This window comes from Vipera berus, assembly GCF_964194415.1.
Source record: "Vipera berus genome assembly, chromosome: 1".
In the NCBI taxonomy this organism is placed as follows: Eukaryota; Metazoa; Chordata; class Lepidosauria; order Squamata; family Viperidae; genus Vipera; species Vipera berus.
The window spans coordinates 350,355,923-350,375,763 of record NC_138202.1 but is presented as its reverse complement, the minus strand read 5'-3'; the positions used below and the strand labels follow the sequence as shown (position 1 = coordinate 350,375,763).

Sequence of the window (19,841 nt, the reverse complement as noted above, 5' to 3'; positions counted from 1 at the left end):
AAATAGAATTGGGAGAGCTTGAAGGAAGGCTAGAAAAACTGGTTACCATTTCCACCCAAGAAACTCAAAATGCTGTTAATTCTAGCATGTAGCAAATTTGGGGCAAGGAGCAACGTAATCTGAGATCTGGATTTAGATTTGTGTTATTCATACCCAGATATCCAGCTGTGATCTGCTTGTGACTTTGGTTTCCCCCCCCCCTTTTCTATTTTCGCTTAAAAGGTGGGCCATGATAACTGGGTACGTGGTGTCCTGTTCCACTCTGGTGGTAAATTTATTTTGAGCTGTGCCGATGACAAGACCTTACGTGTCTGGGACTACAAGAACAAAAGATGCATGAAGACTCTTAACGCGCACGAACATTTTGTTACCTCGTTGGGTATGTATATGCATTAAGTGTGCTGGTAGCGTGTGCCACTGAGAGAGAGAGAGAGACAGAGCCTCCTTGCCTTGCTCTGTGACTAGGAGCTGGGCTTGTATGTTGAACGCATCACACTTCAACCAAAAAAAACCACCAGTCAACAATTGCCCATCAAGTCAACTCGCCTCCATCAATAAAGCTTGTGCAAGGAAATTCCAGTTGTTTCTTTAATCCTCTCCATACACATAAATCATGGATTCCCACCCCTGCCCCCTTTCTGCTTCTCTTAATAGTCTTTTTTTCCACTCATTCTGCATGCTTGTAGAGGGAACTGCTCTTACGGATCATAACTTCACTTAGCCTTTATTTTTTCCTGGTTGATGATGATCAGTTGCTAAGTTGTGTCCAGCTCTTTGCGACCCCATGGATTATAGCATGCATGCCAGCCAGCCAGCCAGCCAGCCAGCCACACACACACACACACACACACCAATCAATCCTCCATTGTCTCCCAGAATCTGCCCAAACTCATGCCCACTGCATCAGTGACACCATCTAACCATCTCCTCGTCTGCCATCTCTTTCCATCTTTCCCAGCATCAGGGTCTTTTCCAGTGAGTCCTCATTTGGTAGCCAAACTATCTGAGCTTCATTCCCCCCCCCCCCAATCAGTTGATTAATTCTTCTTATAGAACATGTATTTTAGTACCCCTCTCCAAACTAAAATTTGAAGTTATTCTGTCAGTATTCGACTTTCATAGTTGCACATAACCACAAATGAGAAAGCATCACTGCTGCTATTCTGATCTTTGATGTTACTGAAATCCTGTTATTCTTCAGAATACTTCCCACTGCTTTCCTTCCAAGAGGAACAAAACTTATTTCCCTTTCTCGATATAAAGTTATAGATCAAACTTACATAATCTCTAGACCAGGCCTAGGCAACCTCGGCTCTTTTATGACTCATGGACTTCAACTCCTAGAACTCAGGAATTCTGGGAGTTGAAGTCCATGAGTCATAAAAGAGCCGAGGTTGCCTACCCCTGGTCTAGACTGTTGACAGAAATCTGCTTTGCTTCCAACCGGCAAAGTCAATTGAGGAAGCCAGATTTACTTCATAACCATGTGATTCACTTAACAACTCACATGATTTGCTTAACAGCTGCAGTAGAACAGTTCTGAATTCAGGCCCAGTCGTGTGATGGCTTACCTAGCAACCACATCATTTAGCAAATGCAGTTCAGTCTCATAAGTCCAGAACTACCTGTACAGCTACTCTTTATTTTTCTACGTTTAACCAGTATATTTGACACCAGTAATTTGTTCCTGGAAATATCTCAGCTTCATTCTTGGAACAGCTTCTTTCTAGCAGCATTGTTTGAAATGTTCGGGTCATAGGAGACACGCTCAAAGAGTTAGGCCATTTTCCATTTTGAGGATTCTGAGCTTAAAGCAAAGCTCTTATGTTTCAAGGCTTTGTTGCAAAGGAACACGGCTGGCCTGGAACACTTGATGGCATTGTAACTCGGCTTTTTTGTTCCGAGCATGAAATAAAACATGTTTCCCATTTGTTTGTACCTCTACTTCAGAGAATATTGCTTTTTCTGTCTGTCCCAGCCCAATCTTTGTTCTTAGAGCATGTGGAAGCATATTCTGCATGTTTGCCAGCCACTGCTAGCTTGCTATGTTAGCTAGTACAAATGTTATAGTCAGGTGGTGGGGACAGAAGGGATTTAAGACCTACATTTTACCTTTTGTAGCTTGCTGTCTGGCTCTAGAAGGGTTGGATGCTTAGCAATTTGTTCTTAACACTGTTTTGAACTAATTTAAATCTAAATCTAACAAAGAGAAGGACTAAGGGTGACACAATAGCACTGTTCCATACTTGAGGGCCTGCCACAAAGAAGAGGGGGGCCAATTTACTCTCCAAAGCACCTGAAGGCAGGACAAGAAGCAAAGGATGGAAACTAATCAAGGAGAGAAGCAACCTAGAACTAAGGAGAAACTTCTTAAGAGTGAGAACAGTTAATCAGTGGAACGGCTTTACCTTCAGAAGTTGTGTGTGCTCCAACCCTGGAGGTTTTCAAGAAGAGACTGGACAGCCATATGTCTGGAACGGTGCACGGTCTCCTCCTTTAGCAGGGGCTGGTGGCCTAGAAGACCTCCAAGGTCCCTTCCAAGTGTACCCTGTATCTGGTACCCTTTCTTGCTGCCCATAGCATCATCATCACCATCACAATAACAACAACAATGATAATGAGAGAGTTGAAAGACTTTGGAGGTCTTCTAGTCCAACCTTCTGCTCAGTCAGGAAGCCCTATACCAGGGGTAGGCAAACCTTGGCTCTTTTATGACTCGTGGACTTCAACTCCCAGAATTCCTGAGCCAGCATGGCTCAGCATTGAAACCTCTCCCTTTCTCCTCAGCACAGCTGGCTCAGGATTTCTGGGAGTTGAAGTCCGCGAGTCATAAAAAAGAGCCAAGCTTGCCTACCCCTGCTCTATATACCATTTCAGACAAATGGCTGTCCAGTCTCTTCTTAAAAACATCCAGTGTTGGAGCATTCAGAACTTCTGGAGGCAGGTTGTTCCACAGTACTGGAACATTCTTCTTGGAATACTGTACATATAGCAGACTGGTGTTTCACCTCCAGAAGTCTAAGGCTGGAAGGGAAACAGTTCGTGGGATGAAGCAATGGAGGCCTGTCTTTATCTCTTGCTTAAGAAAAGGGATTTTAACTGTTGGGAACCATGATAGGAGTTTAAAGATTCATGCAAGAAGCTTGTATTAGCATCAGCATTGTGTATGCTTATATTCCATTTGTTTGATTCGTGGCACTTAATAGGTAAATTGGCAGTAGCGTCTGCAGTCCAAAGAACCTTATAATAAATTAAACACAACAGTCTTCAGACTCATTACTAAATTGCTTAGGGTCCACCACAGCTTGTAAGAGCTGGTCAAAACCTAAGCAGAAGATGCCTGAATTCTCACTTGTTCCTGTTGACTAAATTTGAATGGAGCATATAAACTTTGCTTTATTGGTTAAACACATGGCCTTCACCTAATGGGTTGACTTTAAATCTCTAAACTTGGGGAAGTGAAGACATATTTGGCATGGGAAGGGGGAGGGGAACAATTTCTCAACCTTAGCCACTTTTAAGATGTGTGAACTTCAACTCCCAGAAGTCCATAGCCAAGCATGCTTTAGGATGTTACTCGTTATTAATTTTATTAACCATTGACTAATGTTTTATATAAGAATTGACAGTATTTCATTTCATTCAGTAGTTTGTTTTTTAGTTGGCTTACCTAATCCTGATGTCGTGCGGGTATGAGGCGTTGGGATTGTACCCATAGTTCAAGTGATATTAGTTCATAAACTTTTAAATTCAATTTCAGTAGAATTATTCCATGCACACTAGTTTTTCCCCCCTTTTTTCTTTTTCTCTCTTCCTTGCAGATTTCCACAAGACAGCGCCCTATGTGGTCACCGGCAGCGTAGATCAAACAGTAAAAGTGTGGGAGTGCCGTTGATTGGATTTACATCTGGCCCCTTCCCTCCCCTTCCTCTCCCTCTGGATGCACTCGGATACCATGGTTACCCATTGAGCTCTGTTTAAAATAAATATTGTCCTTTCATGTAAATTATTCTGGATGTAGATTGAGCTTATTAAATGTTACACACAAAGTATTCATGCATGGTGAATCCAAATTGTATACTGTAAATTTACATACGTTGTCTAGAAGTACCATAGGTTTAAGAATTTGGGCTGGCATTGGTCACATCAGACCTAAGAAGGCAGAAGCTGGTTGGTTGAATTAGGGGCACTTAAAACTGGTGACAGCAAAATCATTCTGTACTGGATAAGCTGAATCCCCAACTTCCATGTTGGTGGTGCCTATTTACTAAGTGACTCATAACGGGGTTCTTATTTTGGGGGCGGGTGGGCGGGTTATTTCAGAAACACGTATCTCTGTAACATCACTTAAGTATGCTTAAGAAATCTAAAGATACTAGATTTAAAACAAAGCTGCAACTTAGAATCTTAAAATGTAATCAATGGAAACAAATAAAATTTCTTGTCCCCCCTTCCCCCTCCCCCCGTCATGGTATTTGCCAAATCAATAGGATATATTTCTGTTTTGGTTTCCTATCACGTTTAAACAGCAACAACAACGGAAAAAAAAGAAAAAAGTTAGTATGTTCATGCTACCAGGCTGCGAAATAGGAAGAGAACCTTGATATGGTGTGTGTGTAACTCCCCACCCCAAAATTTGGTTGTCGGACATCCTTGCGTTCTAACATTTGACGCTTCACGCAAAACGCGTTGTGGGAGGCTGCTAGTTCTTGCTCTTCCTTAGCTATCACTTGGAGCAGTGAATCGCCCCCAGTTGACTCCTGAGGGTTCAGCCGTGCTGTTTCTCGGCTGGTTTTGATTGTGGTTTCAGCTTTGTGCAACACCAACGGTAGGGAAAGCCATCACCTCTCTCCCCGTCTTCCAACCCCACTCCACCCCAAAAAAGTTTTTTAAAAATCAACTGGATGTTAATTATTAAGTGGGACAATTCTGCGCTCCCTTCCTTTTCCAGTTAGTAACCTCTCAAAGCAAGCAGTCCCAGATTTCCAAATGTTTTGTGGAGAACGTAGCAACCTCTTAAGAGTACTACAGAAATTCCTGTTAACAGCAAATGAAGGAGAGTTATATGCTGATTGACACCTTGCAAGTTTCTAGATCAGCTTTTCTCAACCTTAGCCATTTTAAGATGAGTGGACTTCAACTCCCAGAATTCCCAGTCATCCTAAAGCGACTAAGGTTGAGAAAAACACTGCTCTGGATAATTTCATAACCACATTTTGTTCCTTAATCCCCCCCCCCCCAAGCTATTCTTAAGGAAATGCAGGCTGCAGCCCTATTTCAATGTGGAAATTTTTTTAAAAAAAGTCCTAAATTGACCCTAATGCTGATCATCTCCTAATAAATGTACTTACCCTGTTTGTCAGCACCAGAAAAATCTAATCTTAACTAATCGGGCATATCTTGTTTTTCCACTCCCAAATTCACTTCAGGTTAATGTAGCAAGCTGCCAATCAGACCTATTTTAAGAGAAAAGGGTTATTTGCTTTTATTTGTTCTATGAGTTATTTAACAAACAAACAAAAAGCAAAAAAAGTCTCCTTGTAAAAACAAGTAACAGAAAGACATTTTTGGAGGATTGAAATGCATGCCAAGAGAAAGAAGATTCCATCACAAACATTGGTTCACCCCACTGATTGTGTGTGTGTGTGTGTGTGTGTGTGTGTGTGTGTGTGTGTGTGTTGAGGCTATTTGGATTTCTTATCCAGGAACTAGGAGACCAAAGGTAGTTTGAGAGTAGAGGCTGGACACGATCCTGTCATTTTATGGTCAGTAAGAACTTCCTGCTAGTAGACCTTGGATATTGGAGGTTTTCCTACTTTAAAGCGATGGCTTTTGGGGTTTTTTTTTTTTTGACCATGTAAACAATTCCTGCTAACAGCTGAAAAATATTTCTTGGCCAGATGTAGTGACTCTTAATGATTTTTTTTAAAGTGAAAGCAAATGTATTAGCATAATCAGTAAAACAAGGGTACCTTAATAATGGGAGTTTACCACTTGCTTTTTTTTACTGAAACAGCAAGCAGTGATTGAGGCAAAATGTTTTTCTTCAGTTAATTTTTTTTTGGGGGGGAAGGAACTTGCAAATTTGCCCCTTGATTAATAGTCCATGGTCAGTAAGCATTCTCAGGGATGGTTGTGGATTTAACTAGTTAACTAGCCCCGTTTTCAACACAAAACCAAATGGAAAAAAGAGTTCGCTGTTGAAGCATTTGGTCATTCAAGCATGGGCAAAGTGGCTGCAAAGCGCCAGGTTTCTCTACGGATGGTTCTCTCTGTCTGTTGAGTTGCAGGCAGTTTTTCCTTGAACTATTCCAGAACTGCAAGAGCTGAGACTGCCCGGGAAATGTCCTAGATCCATCTTTTTTTTGTTTTTGTTCTTTCACCTGAAAAAAGTGCAAACTTTTTTTCCCCCCCTTTGGTGATTGGAACACAATCCAAAAACTTAAGTCGGAGTGTCCAACGTTGGCAACCTTTTAAGACCTGTGGACTTCAATTCCCAGAATTTCCTAGCCAACATATTTCTTGGCCAGATGGCTGACTGGGGTAATCTGGGAGTTGAAGTCCACAGACAGGCCTTAAAAGTTGCCAAAGGTTGGACAACCCAACTCACGTCTTGGAGCAATCTGCACTTTACACTTTTTTTTTTGTTTTGTTTTAAAAGCCGTCCTACTTTGGTGTGTGGTGTGACCAATGATGTGCCCAGAGCACTAATAATGAAAAATTAAAAAAAAACAAACACAAAACCCACAAAATACTAGTTGCTAGCAAGTTGTCAAAGAGCTGTGGAGCACTGTAGTATTTTGAAAGCTATGGCGATTGCTTCACTGCTCCTTATCCTGATCCCCGAAATCCCTTCCCAAGTCTGTTCTGTCTGCTGCTCTTTCTGTTTGCCTCTTACCTTTCTTTATGTCAGTTGAAGAGTTGGTCAAATCATTCTTAAATGGCCTTTTCTCGTTTCCCTGACTCCACAACCCGATCCATTGAAAGCTATTTAAAATGATAATATTTTGCGTTGGGTTTCCACTCACAGTTGTGGCTTGAAAATCCTGAAATGCAGTTTGGAATGTAAAATGGACTGAATTTGTGTGCGAGAGAATGACTTCTCCATTTATGATTTCACAGTTATGTATTTTTAAAAAAATACCCAAGGTACTAGCTACTACAAATCTCTATTGATGATGGTATATAAAGTTAGCAAAAGTGATCGGGGAGGAAATAGCTGATAAATAGCTGATAAATGTGGAACTGGATTTCGCAAGTCACAGCTGGATATTAACTCCGTTTCCCTTCCTTTTTTCCCCCCCTCTGTCCTTGTAATTGCTTTCTTGTCCTAAGCACATCTTTTGAATTTTTCCAAAGTTTTTTTCTGGAAGTAATTAGCAAAAATTGTCCATGTTTTAGAAGTTTGATCCTGACACTGACAAGAAGACACGAGTCTTTTTTTTTTTAAAATCCAGTAGGAGCGATGTAGAAATTGCTATTGGAGAATGTTTTTCCTCACCCCCCAGAATGTAGGGAGTTAACTGAAGATATTGACACGATTAAAATTAAAAACAAAAATCAGTAAAGGAATGTATATAATACTGCTCTGTGTTTTACAGTAAGATTTGTTGCTCTCAGACTGTGTAAAACAAAATTTATTCATGTTTTCTGCATATTAAAACAAAAAATCTTATTGTACCAATTGGTAAACTATTAAATGAATATAAAACTAAATGTGTTTCTCTTTTGTTTAGGTGCAGAAAAGAGGTGGATGATTTTACGGCTTGCCATCCGTGCTTGCCGTAAGGGGAAAAGCAGATGTAAAATGCTCTCGAGCTTCAATGTAGAGGACAGTATTGATCTGAGCTGTAAAGCTGAGTGGTTGGTTAATGGAGGGGAGATAATGACAAGGCTCGGGACAGGCAGCTGATGAGTTTGGGCTGCACCCACTTCCTTGCCGTCAGAAAAGGAGCCCCTCTTCACTCGCTGCTGTCATTTTTTATTTACACACTGCCCTCCGAGGAAGGCCAGAATTGAGGGGATCCGGAACGCCACCTTTGGTATCGGGCGTCAAGATTGGCTTCATCTTTAGTGTGGTAAATGAGCCCGTGTGCGTCTTCCCTCTCTGGGCTGCTGGAATTTGATTCTTTTGCCCCAAAAGGATAGAAGTAGCACATGAGGCCTAGGCGAAAGGGGATCGTGGTGATCGTGGTCATCATTATCCCACCATTATACAATGATCCTGCCTGAGCAGCGTGGTGGCGGCCTAATGGTGAAGATGCTGCGCTCCCACTTGGAAAGTTGAGAGTTCAGTCCTAGGCAGCGACTGATGTTTCTCTGTCACGGTGCAAAGAAAATAATCTGCTGTGACCTTCGGGTAGGTGTCAGGAAGGGCATCCGGCCAGTAAACGCTCAGCTCCACTCAAGTCGCCCGACTCCACCCCAAAGCAAGGGATTATAAGATCATTTTTAAAAATGATTTTGCCTCCTACTTTCCTTACGACAGCCCCCCTATTAGATGGGTTGGGCTGAGAGGGACCCAACCAGCTTTCATGCCTGAGGGAGAACTACAAGTCACAGTCTCCCAGTTTATAGCCCAGCACCTTCGCCACTATGCTAAACTGCCTTTGAAATATGCACAAACTGCCCCTTAAGCCCACAGAAACGCTAAGAACTTTGCAACTAGTCCTTGCTTGTTTTACAAGCACAGTTATGACACAATAGAACAGGTGCTCTATAGCTTGTAAAGCCCCCCCCCCCAGCTGTGGTAAATGAGACCACCCATGGCCATATATCTGCATTTCAGACAAGTTACGTGTCTATTTCAGGTGGGCCAGTTTTACAACCGGTTGTTGCATTCTCTAATTGGTCATGGCTTATTGCGGTCCTCTGGCTGCAATTTGCAATGACTTTTGAAAGTTTCTGGCAAAAAAACAACACCAATCCAAATGAATTGATTAGCTTAAGGAAAAAGGCCAGAAAATTACTTCCAGTCTCACAGGAACTTCCGATTATGGCCATAGTAACTTACAACCATAATTCCAGGCTCAGGTGTAGCCATAGGTTGAGGACTACCTGTAAATAGCTGTGATGTCACTGGATATATTCCCTGTAGCAGGAATTGGAAGGGGCATAAGGATTAACTTGCTGGGCAAAGAACATTTCAGCCCTTGTGATTAGCGAAATACAGGGTGGAGTGCAAGCTTCTTTGCGCTATTTTTGTTTACTTACTTCAAGTTTATCCTCGGCTATGGAAGTTACCTGGGTGATTTGGGCTTAGTCACTGTCCCTGCACAAGAGAGAGCATGATTGTAGGAGTGAATAGGGAAGGCATGATTATCTATGGAGCCTTTTGTCCTTGGGTAAAAAGCAACATTAGTAATCTGATCAATTATGAATGGGCTTTGCCTAGTAAGAGTTGCTCACCCCGAGGGTTCCACTACCACTAGATTAGCATCAGTTCTGCAAAGAGAGGTCTGCGTTTGTGTGTTAATGATTGGAGCAGTGCGTGTATGACTATTGGCAGGACCAGGTTCCACCCTAGAGCCGAGAAAACAACATAAATGGGAAAGGGGCATAGAACGTGGTCTCCCTCGAGGTTCAGCAGTAGATTTGGAGTTCATCAGGCTTTTCATTGCACAATTTTTCACTGCAAGGAGGAACCCCCAAATCTGAAATCCTTTACATTTTAAAAGGAAACTGAAGTCAGCCACTTGGCCCACGCTGAAATGTAATAGAATCCATTTGAGAGAATGAGAGATTCTTGCTAAGGGAGATGTATGGGTGTTGTGTAGGAGAGAGATTGACTCCAGGCCCTGTTTGTTTGTCAGTGCTCAAGTTGTCAGGCTAACAGTAGCCTACAGCAACACAAACCACAAGAAAACATGTATGGTAAAATGACAACCTGTATTCAGAAATTGAAAGTGACTATATACTCCATAATACCAGATTAAAAAAAAAGGTAAAGGTTCCCCCGCACATGCGTGCTAGTAGTTTCCAACTCTAGGGGCCGGTGTTCATCTCTGTTTCAAAGCCGAAGAGCCAGCGCTTGTCTGAGGACGTCTCCGTGGTCATGTGGCCAAGCATAACTCGATGCGAAACGCGCACAGAACGCTGTTACCTTCCCACCGTAGTGGTCCCTATTTTTCTACTTGCATTTTTACGTGCTTTCGAACTGCTAGGTTGGTAGAAGCTGGGCCAAGTAACGCGCTCACTCTGTTACGCGGCACTCGGGATTCGACCCGCCAAACTGCCGACCTTCAGATCGACAGGTTCAGTGTCCTAACCCACTGAGCCACCACGTCCCTTTAATACCAGATAAACAGCTACCTAATAAAATGGTTACAGGTGAGACACACTGTCCAAAAGTCCTCCAGGAGAGATCTGGAAGGATATCCCCAAGGGGACCAGCCTGGTGGCCAGAAGGAAGCAATTTTAGAGCAAGTATGGAAACCAGAATCAGAAAAGTAGTTGTAAGATTCAGTGTTAGTCATCTGGTAAAATTAGAGAATTAAGATACAGCTTCTGGGAGGAATTCCTTGGACAAAGCTGGAGGAAGCAGATGGGTTTTTAAGAAAAAAAACTCAGCACCTTGAATTGCATCCAGAAAGCTTAATTGAGAATCAGTATGTCTCCTGCAGGACGGATGCAATAACTGAAGTAGGTAGCGCCAGTCAGTATGGGTGGCAGCCTTTTGGAGCCATTGTAAGGTCCAAGTGAATTTCAAAAGCAGCCCCATGGAAATCATATGCCAGAATTCTGTGCGGTGATAAAGGTATATAGACTTCTGCTCCAGGAAGGGTTGCAATTAGTGTACCTGTTGAAGCTGGGCAAAAGTGCTTTTGGCCATGATTTTACACCATCCAGGAGCAGCAGAGACCGGAGAGACCTCAGTGTTGCATACCTGCTCTCTTTAGGGGCAATGCCAACTTAAATCAATGGGTCCTGCCTCGCAGATATCCCATGCCAGTAAATCTTAAGTGAACCAGAGCAGCAAGCCAGATGCAATGTGGATTACGATACAATAATGGAGAATGAGGATTTACCTGCCCATGGTTTGCTAGACAGAACAATCAGTGGAATGGCTTGCCTTCAGAAGTGGGTGCTCCATCGCTGAAGGTTTTTATTTTTATATATATATATATATAAATTTTATTGATTTTCTGATATTACATTTACAAATTTGAAAAGCAGAGTGGTGGCTGGGTAGTAGTAATTCAATTACATACAGATATTAGTGCAGATTTCAAATTGCTACCCTAAACATTTCCTCTCTTTTTTCCTTCATATATACTATTTGAAGATTTGTAGATTTAAAGACAAGTTTCATCCTATCAATCACATAGAAAATAACTTTCTTACATATATCCATAGTTTTTAGTTTACACATATTCTAATTGTTCTAACAATCTTTTAGACAATCAATGACCTAGATTTTTCAATTTTAATTTCCACTAACATTTAGATTTAACGTTTGACATTTTATCATTCCCAAGATTTTTAATATACCCCCAATTCATCTCACCATTCCTCACAAAATCTAATATTCAAAATACATATCCCGTTTACTTAACTTCTCACCCTCTGTGTCAACAAATTAAGGATACAATATGATATCCTTCCTTTTTGCTAATTTTCAATTGTTTAAGTAGTAATCAAAATTTCTTTTTATTTCAATATTTAATACTTCCTCTCTTCCTCTTTGTATCTGCTATCTCTTGCTTAAACTGATAATTTTTGTTTTTCACATTCCATATAGACCTATTTATTACTTTCAACAATAGGTTTTTAGCTTGTCTACATTATTCACCTTTACATAACCTTTATGCACAAATCAATATTCAAATTAGCTATTAATATTTATACTGCTAAATTTTAATGACCAAAACTTTTTAAGTACATTCTGTTTCAGATTTCAATAAGATGGTCGAAACTTCATTCTTCTTGAGTCTTATTCTGCCTGTTTTCCTTTGCCAAATCATCTTCCATGTCCTTGTTTTTGGGTCATCAAACCAATCTCCTTGTAATATCATGTATATTAATTGATATTGACAAAACCATCCAATCGCCATTTTTTTTGAGAGGACTTATAGGTCAAGTGGGTCATCTCTTTATTCTTCCATATCGACGTAGTTGTTCTGAATTGTTTATCTTCTCATCCAACTGTTCTTTTTCTAGATCCTCTAGTTCCTTCTGAGTTGTATAAGAAACCTTTTCCTTTTTCCAAGTTGTCAATGTCTTTTCTGGATTTTCAAATATCAATATTTGTTTAATAGTAGATTCTTCTATCATCGTACTTGAATGTTTCATTTTTTTCTATTGTATTTTGTATAGATGATTCTTTAGTTGTAGTCAAAGTTTGGGCTTTCATATCTGGGCTGTCTTCTTGTTCCTTCACATAGCCTTTTAGTATTTCACTGGTTGTCGTAAGAATTTGGATAAGTTTTTAAAATAGCGAGAGTTTGTTGATCTTCATCTGTAAATAAATTTTGTTCCTGGTCTTCTTCCATATTGGTATTTTAAGCTAAAGGCTTTGCACTTAGAAAATTCAAAAGAGAGAATTTTTTTTCCCTAGGTAGGGAACACAAAAAAGGGACGCGGTGGCTCAGTGGGTTAGGACGCTGAGCTTGTCGATCAGAAGGTTGGCAGTTTGGCGGGTCGAATCCCGAGTGCCGCGTAACAGAGTGAGCGCCTGTTACTCGTCCCAGCTTCTGCCAGCCTAGCAGTTCGAAAGCACATAAAAATGCAAGTAGAAAAATAGGGGGCCACTACGGTGGGCAGGTAACAGCGTTCCGTGCGCCTTTGGCGTCTAGTCATGCCGGCCATATGACCACGGAGACGTCCTCGGACAAGCGCTGGCTCTTCGGCTTTGAAACAAGAGATGAGCACCGGCCCCTAGAGTTGGAAATGACTAGCACGCATGTGCGGGGGAACCTTTACCTTTACGGAACACAAAGCCTTTCACAGCTGTTGTTTCAAAGTTCTCAAGGTTATGTATCTTATCTACTTCCCTGGGCAGTCAGCCAGGCCCCTTTTAAAGTTTGAGTCCCAAAGTTGTCTTAATCTTTTCAGTTTTTTTCTTTTTCATAAGAAAGAATCCAGATTTCCAACAGAAGTAGACAATGAAAAATAGGAAATAAAAGATCTTTCAATCCACATGCTTTGAGAAATAAAGTTCCAGTTAGGATTCAGCTACTTTTTCAACGTTTAAAATGCCCCTGGGTATTTAGTCACGCTCTTTCAGGAGGGAGGACAAAGGTTCCCCTTCCCTCACTGCAGGGGGGGAAATGCTTAGCAGCTTAAGGAGGTACAGAAAGTAATTAGGGTGTAAAAGAGGTAGATCTCACACAGTCTCTTCCGCGCTGCTTTAAGAGTTGCCTGGTGGAAAATGTGACATTGGCTGTTCACAGCCTAAGGATGAGCCATAATGGCCGGTCCTTTCATCTGCTGGTTTGGAGGGATCACCAGGTCTAACGGGAGAGTTGCGGCTCTCCCGCAATCCAGCGAGCGCCCCTCCTTGCTGGTTGCCTCTTTGGGGTGACTTTCAGCCCTTTTCAGGGCCCCCCCAGCGATGCGAAACTGGACGGGGGGGAGAGTAAGTCTCCCAGCTGTCCATAGCAGCTGCGTGACAAACCGGAAGTCCACTGAAGGTTTTTAAGAAGAGATTGGACAACCATTTGTCCAGAATGGTATAGAGTCCCCTGCTTAAGCAGGGGGTTGGACTAGAAGATCTCCAAGGTCCCTTGGAACTCTGTTATTGATATTCTAATATGGATGTTATGAACTCCATGGTTTTCCAATATATGATCCCAACACATGGAGTTAAGCCACTCAATACCAGAAGGCATGCAACTCAACACAAGTGCTGCACATCAGATTTAAGTTGGGGAAATCCATGTGTTAACCACAACCACACGTGACTACAAGGGTTTGTCCCAGGGCTTAGATCAGAGAGAGAACACACTTGTGGCTTGATGAATCTGCTAGGCAGGGAAGAGCATGTTGGATGAATTTGCAAACACAAATTATCTGGATGTGAGACAGATTTCTGAGCCTGGGAGGTTAATGGTTAGCAGGACTAAATGGAATTCATTTTAAATCCTAGTGGAAAGCCTCAGAGCTGCGATTTGACCTAAATTAAACTAACCCCAATGAATTATGGTGTTAATTGGAGCAGACACCATTTAATTAACCTAATTAGTATTGATTCTCCCATATAATCTCTTCCAATAAATGGGTTTTTCTTAGACACACTTTCTTTGCCTTGATTTTCCACATCAGGATATAGTAACTTTTATAGTTTTATAAATAAGGTAACACTCAATTTGGAATAATCATTATTTTTGAACAAACCACCAAGTTGCTCAATGTAGAAAGCATGGTGTATATGTATCTCGCAAGTTGTTGGCTCCCCCCCCCCTCACTAGGAATAAGCAAGGAACACACAGGAGTGACTGGTTCTTAAAGGTGGTCCTCAGTTTACAGCTGGTCAGTTAGCAACTATTTGAAATTACAACCAGCCAGAAAAACAGGACTTACAAACTAGATTCAAAGTTCTGACATTTGGCCTCCTCTGTGCCATGACTGAAACTTGAGCACTTAGCAACACAGCCAGATTACAGCCATTTGTAGCATCCTGACTTCACACGTTTAAATTTTTATGAAGGTTATTTCTGGTTTTTGGTGTGCTCATAGCAAAGCATTGGTTTTCTTAACCAAAAAAGGTAAAATTAGATCAGTCATTTGACCTGTTTTATAACTTATGACAATGACTGCAATGGGCAGGCTCCATTATGGTCATATGTTGACTACCTATACTAGTGCAACAGAATCATTTAAACACCAAATTCTTCAAAAGGAGCCTTTTCATCTTATAAAATGGTCTCTATACAAATGTTCTGATATTACATATTTTATTTATTTATTTTATTACATTTATATACCGCCCTTTCCCGGAGGACTCAGGGCGGTTTACAGGGTAATTAAAAGCCAAAAATACAAAAGTTAAAAAACCAAGTTTAAAAAAGATTAAATTTATCACTGTATAAGTAAAACCCCAATTAAAATAAATTAATCCTCAGCCTGGGCCAGAGAGCTCGAAGAGCCAGGTCTTCAGGTCCCGGCGGAATGAACGGAGGTCGGGGGCAGTCCTCAGCTCCACTGGCAGCTGGTTCCAAAGGGCAGGCGCCCCCACTGAGAAGGCCCTATCCCTGGGTGTCGTCCGCCGGCAATCTCTTACCGGTGGCACCCTGAGAAGACCCTCCCTGTGGGAGCGCACTGGACGAAGGGAACTTGATGCCGGCAGCAGGTGTTCCCTCAGATATCCCGGACCCAAGCCATGTAGGGCTTTATAGGTCATCACCAGCACCCTGAATTTCACCCGGAGGGCAACCGGAAGCCAATGCAGCTCGCGGAGTAGAGGTGTTACATGGGAGTATCGGGAGACCCCCATCACAACTCGCGCGGCCGCATTCTGCACCAGTTGAAGCCTCCGAGTGGTCCTCAAGGGCAGCCCCATGTAGAGAGCGTTGCAGTAGTCCAAACGGGAGGTCACGAGCGCATGAGTGACTGTGCGTAGGGCATCTCGGTCCAGATAGGGTCGCAACTGGCGCACCAGGCGAACCTGGGCAAAAGCCCCCCTGGTCACGGCTCCTATATGGTCTTCAAAATTGAGTTGTGAATCCAGGAGGACGCCCAAGTTGCGAGCCCTATCAACGGGGGGTAACACCTCACCCCCCATCGTTAGAGGTGGAATAGTCTGGTTAGCCCGAGATGCCGATATGCACAGCCACTCAGTCTTGGTGGGATTGAGACGAAGCCTGTTTCTCCCCATCCAGACCTGGACCGCCTCCAGGCACTGGGACATCACGGCGAGGGCATCGCTGGGTTGGTTCGGGGTGGAAAGAAAAAGTTGGGCATCATCAGCGTACTGATGATACCCCACCCCGAAACCACGAATGATCTCACCCAGCGGCTTCATATAGATGTTGAACAGGAGGGGCGAGAGAACCGACCCCTGAGGAACTCCACAAATGAGAGGCCTCGGGGCGGATCTCTGCCCTCCCGTCAACACCGACTGCGAGCGGCCCAGGAGATAGGAGAACCACCGTAAAACGGTGCCTCCCACTCCCAACCCCCTGAGACGCCGCAGCAGGATACCATGGTCGATGGTATCAAAAGCCGCTGAGAGATCTAATAGGACCAGGACAGAGGAGCAACCCCTGTCCCTAGCCCTCCAGAGATCATTCACCAGCGCGACCAATGCCGTCTCCGTGCTGTATCCGGGCCTGAAACCCGATTGGTACGGGTCCAGATAATCAGTTTCCTCCAGGAACAGAGGAAGCTGATGCGCCACCACACTCTCAACAACCTTTGCCAAAAAGCGAAGGTTGGAGACTGGACGATAGTTATTTAAAACAGCCGGGTCCAAGGCAGGCTTCTTGAGGAGGGGTCTCACCTATGAAAATACGTTATGTCCCAGATCCAACGATCTGATGTAGACACTTCTAGATGTTAACTGCATGTCGGAAAAGGTTGATTGTAATCAAAGAAATAAAATGGTATGACAGCTGCTTTCCTATCACTTGAAATCCTAGGGGAGGAATGTAAACTTCAAACTTGTGATTGGCAGCTAATGGAACTTGAAAATGGTATCAAATACTTTATACCTCTGTTCTGGAAGAAAAAACAAATACATTATTAGCCAGGTTGCAACTGTGGGGAAAGTAAAAAACACGGTGGGAAATATTGTTAGAAAGGCCTCCCCAGAACCCCAATATGAAAGATGAATGCAAATGTTCTCAAAGATCAATCAAGTGTGCACTTTACCCCTTCAATCAAATCATGACAATTCTTCCCAGAAGTTTGGGTCCTGCCATCTTTCTATAGCAGGGGTCTTCAAACTTGACCCTTTTATGACTTGTGGACTTCACCTCCCAGAATTCCTCAGCCAGCGTGTCTGGCTGAGGAATTCTAGGAGTTGAAGTCCACAAGTCATAAAAGGGCCAAGTTTGAAGACCAGTTCTATAGCATCCAACATCATTTGTTGTTCTCTCACAAGGCCATCACAAACCCACAGATGTGAAATGGGCAAATTGACCATCTCAAACTGTTTTATTATTATCAAAAGTATTTGCCACCAATCTTGCAGTTTGAAGCAACTCTTCAGCAGACTACTTCAGCACCTTCCAGACTAGGATGTATGTAGACAGGAGAGCCAAATTCCCTCCCACTCAGTAAATAAAATTGGAAAACGAGGTGCATTACAAGTTTGACCATCTCTCTACTACCTTTTAGTTCATTTCAGAAAGCCCCGAAACTCCTCTACATAGCAAAGTGGATCCTACTTTTCAAAGTCACCATGGCACTGAAAAAAGTGACTTATGACCATTTTTCACACAATTGTTAGTCATCTCATCAGAATCCACGTTTGGCAACTAACTCATATTTATGATGGCTGCAGTGTCTAGGATCGCCTTTTGCAACCTTCAGACAAGCAAAGTCAATGGAGAAGCTAGATTCACTTAATCGTGTTACTAACTTAATAACTACAGTGATTCACTTAACAACTGTGGCAAGAAAGGTTGTAGAACGGGGCGAAATTCACTTAACTGTTTCACTTAGCAACAAATTTTGGGCTCAATAGTGGTCATAGGTTGAGGACTAGCTGTATTGCAAAGGTCGCTAGAAATTTAACAACAACAGTATTCTCAACCTTGGCCACTTGAAGACATGCGGACTTCATTTCAACGGAATTCTGGGAGTTGAAGTTCACACATCCTCAAGTGCCCGAGTTAAGAAGTGCTGGATTATGCCATCATCTAAACACTGTTCTTATTGGACTCTGGAGCAAAGATGCGTTTTGTGGCCTAATAGGTCAACAAGATAGCTGTGGAGTTTGACAACTCTAAAGAGCATCACTTTACCTGTCCACAAGCATTTGTAGTGTGGGCAAAGATGGATGCTGCTCCCTGGCAGAAGTGTCCCATTTTTTTCTGTTCCCCTAGAAAAACAAAAGGACCCACAGTGGAGAGAGGTCAGTTTCCAGTGCTGGAGGTTGCTTTGTGGGCCCCAAGGCAAACGTGTCAATCCTGTATTTCTTTATTTCTTGACCTGAGGGCAGGACAAGCAGCAATGGAGAGAAACTAATCAAGGAGAGAAGCAACCTAAAACTAAGACATTTCCTGACAGAACAGTCAGTGGAACCACTTGCCTCCAGAAATTGTGTGTGCTCCAACACTGGAAGGTTTAAAGAAAAGATTGGACAACCATTTGTCTGAAGAGGTATAGGGTATCCTGCCAAAGGGGGGGATTGGATGAGAAAACCTCCACGGTCTATTCTATTCTATTTCTATTTCTAATTCTATATCCTAATCCTATTTGGTGTAAATATGTGGCTTTGTACAGAAAGCAAGCAGAAAGAGGAGAAACAAAAGAAGATGCAGAATTAGGTTCATGATTCTTCGTTTTTAATACATTCACAGATAAACCTTAGAAATAAAAGAGACATTGATTTGATTCTACTGCTGGGGCAGTTTTCTTTCACAGATGGCAATCTTGGTTGCATGTGTCAACTGTTTCTCTGCCACCCACCTCCCAATCTCTACCTCTGTTCCATAGATGCTCTGGCAAGTGGGCTTCCTTTTGTGCAAACTGACCCCCCCCCCGGATCGAGAGGGGGAAGAGCACCGAGGCACTGAGAATTATCCAAGAGGCAGGCGATGTGTGACAGTGCGGTGACGGGAGAAGTGACAAGATTTCAGGACTGATACAAGATGATCAGCCCTTCCCAGGCCTTGGAACTTAGTAGCAGTCAGTGGAAGTCAGTGGAACTCTCATTCCCATCACTCTGGGCCCCACATATAACCATTCACTTCCAAATGCTTGGGAGGGGGAAAGGGAGGGACGGAGACACCTTTGAACAACCAGCATTGAAAGCGGCTTTTTAATTTTCCTGTTCCTGTACTTTCTTTGGGACGTTTTATCTTATTCCATCTCGTGTGTACCAGAAGGAATTTATTTAGGCACTCTTTTTCCTGGGAAGTGACCAGTTGCAAAAAATAGAATAAAATATTCCCTGTTTTCTGCCCTCCCCTGAAATGAAGCTAAATGTGGCACCTGAATGAAACACAGTGGCTTTTCTCCTAAATGTGGCAGGGGCCGGGTGGGGGGGGGGGGAAGGAATTATGTGCCTCAAAAGTTTGCCTCTTCCGTACCAAATCCATTTGGGCTTTTTAAAAAAATCAATATTCAGATAAAAATATGGCTGAATTTATATTTAATATATAATATTTATAATGTTGCAGACACCTAAACAGTGTTTTAAGGGGCCGAGGTTTAAAGGCAGGAAGAAAGAAGGGAAAAAATACACTTTAAAATCCGTAGTGGTGGGGTGATGGCCAAAAAAAAAAAAAAAGTCATTTTGCAAAGTTAAACGTCTTTTTTTTAAAGTCAACGTAAAAATGACCTGAGAAATATTAATTATCCCTCACATGGAATTAAATCTCTTATGTACACAGTAGAAATGGATGGATGATACACACACACACACACACACACGCACGCACGCAACGTACACCTGCCCCTCTTCTACCTCTCCCCACCTCAATGCGGCATCCTTGGTCTATGTCTACTTGGGCCGTTTTGGGCACAGACCTTTGCTGTTCCACTCCACCCGAGATGCCAGTCGGTGGCACTTTAGACAGGTAGACTTCCCTTCTCAAAATTTTGTTCTTTTGCATTGTAAATTCATTGTTACCAGTGCAAATCAAACACAAACAAAAAAAAACCCCTCCCCAGAAACAAAACAACATTGCCAAAGTTGTCCCAGAGTGAGGCTGAGCCACCTGGGGCAAATTCTT

General features: G+C 42.6%; 1 protein-coding gene across 3 annotated transcripts in view; it reads left to right on the top strand.

The window, feature by feature from the left end:
• The window catches only part of PAFAH1B1 (platelet activating factor acetylhydrolase 1b regulatory subunit 1), a 66,836-nt gene extending 62,827 nt beyond the window's left edge, over nucleotides 1-4,009 (top strand). For all 3 annotated transcript variants that reach the window (XM_081346609.1, XM_081346610.1, XM_081346611.1), the window contains exons 10-11: nucleotides 223-379; nucleotides 3,822-4,009. In XM_081346609.1, coding sequence (XP_081202735.1) covers nucleotides 223-379; nucleotides 3,822-3,895 — 231 coding nt within the window. In that variant the 3' untranslated portion in view covers nucleotides 3,896-4,009. The remainder of the gene's footprint in view (nucleotides 1-222; nucleotides 380-3,821) is intronic.
• The last annotated feature ends 15,832 nt before the right edge of the window (nucleotides 4,010-19,841 follow it).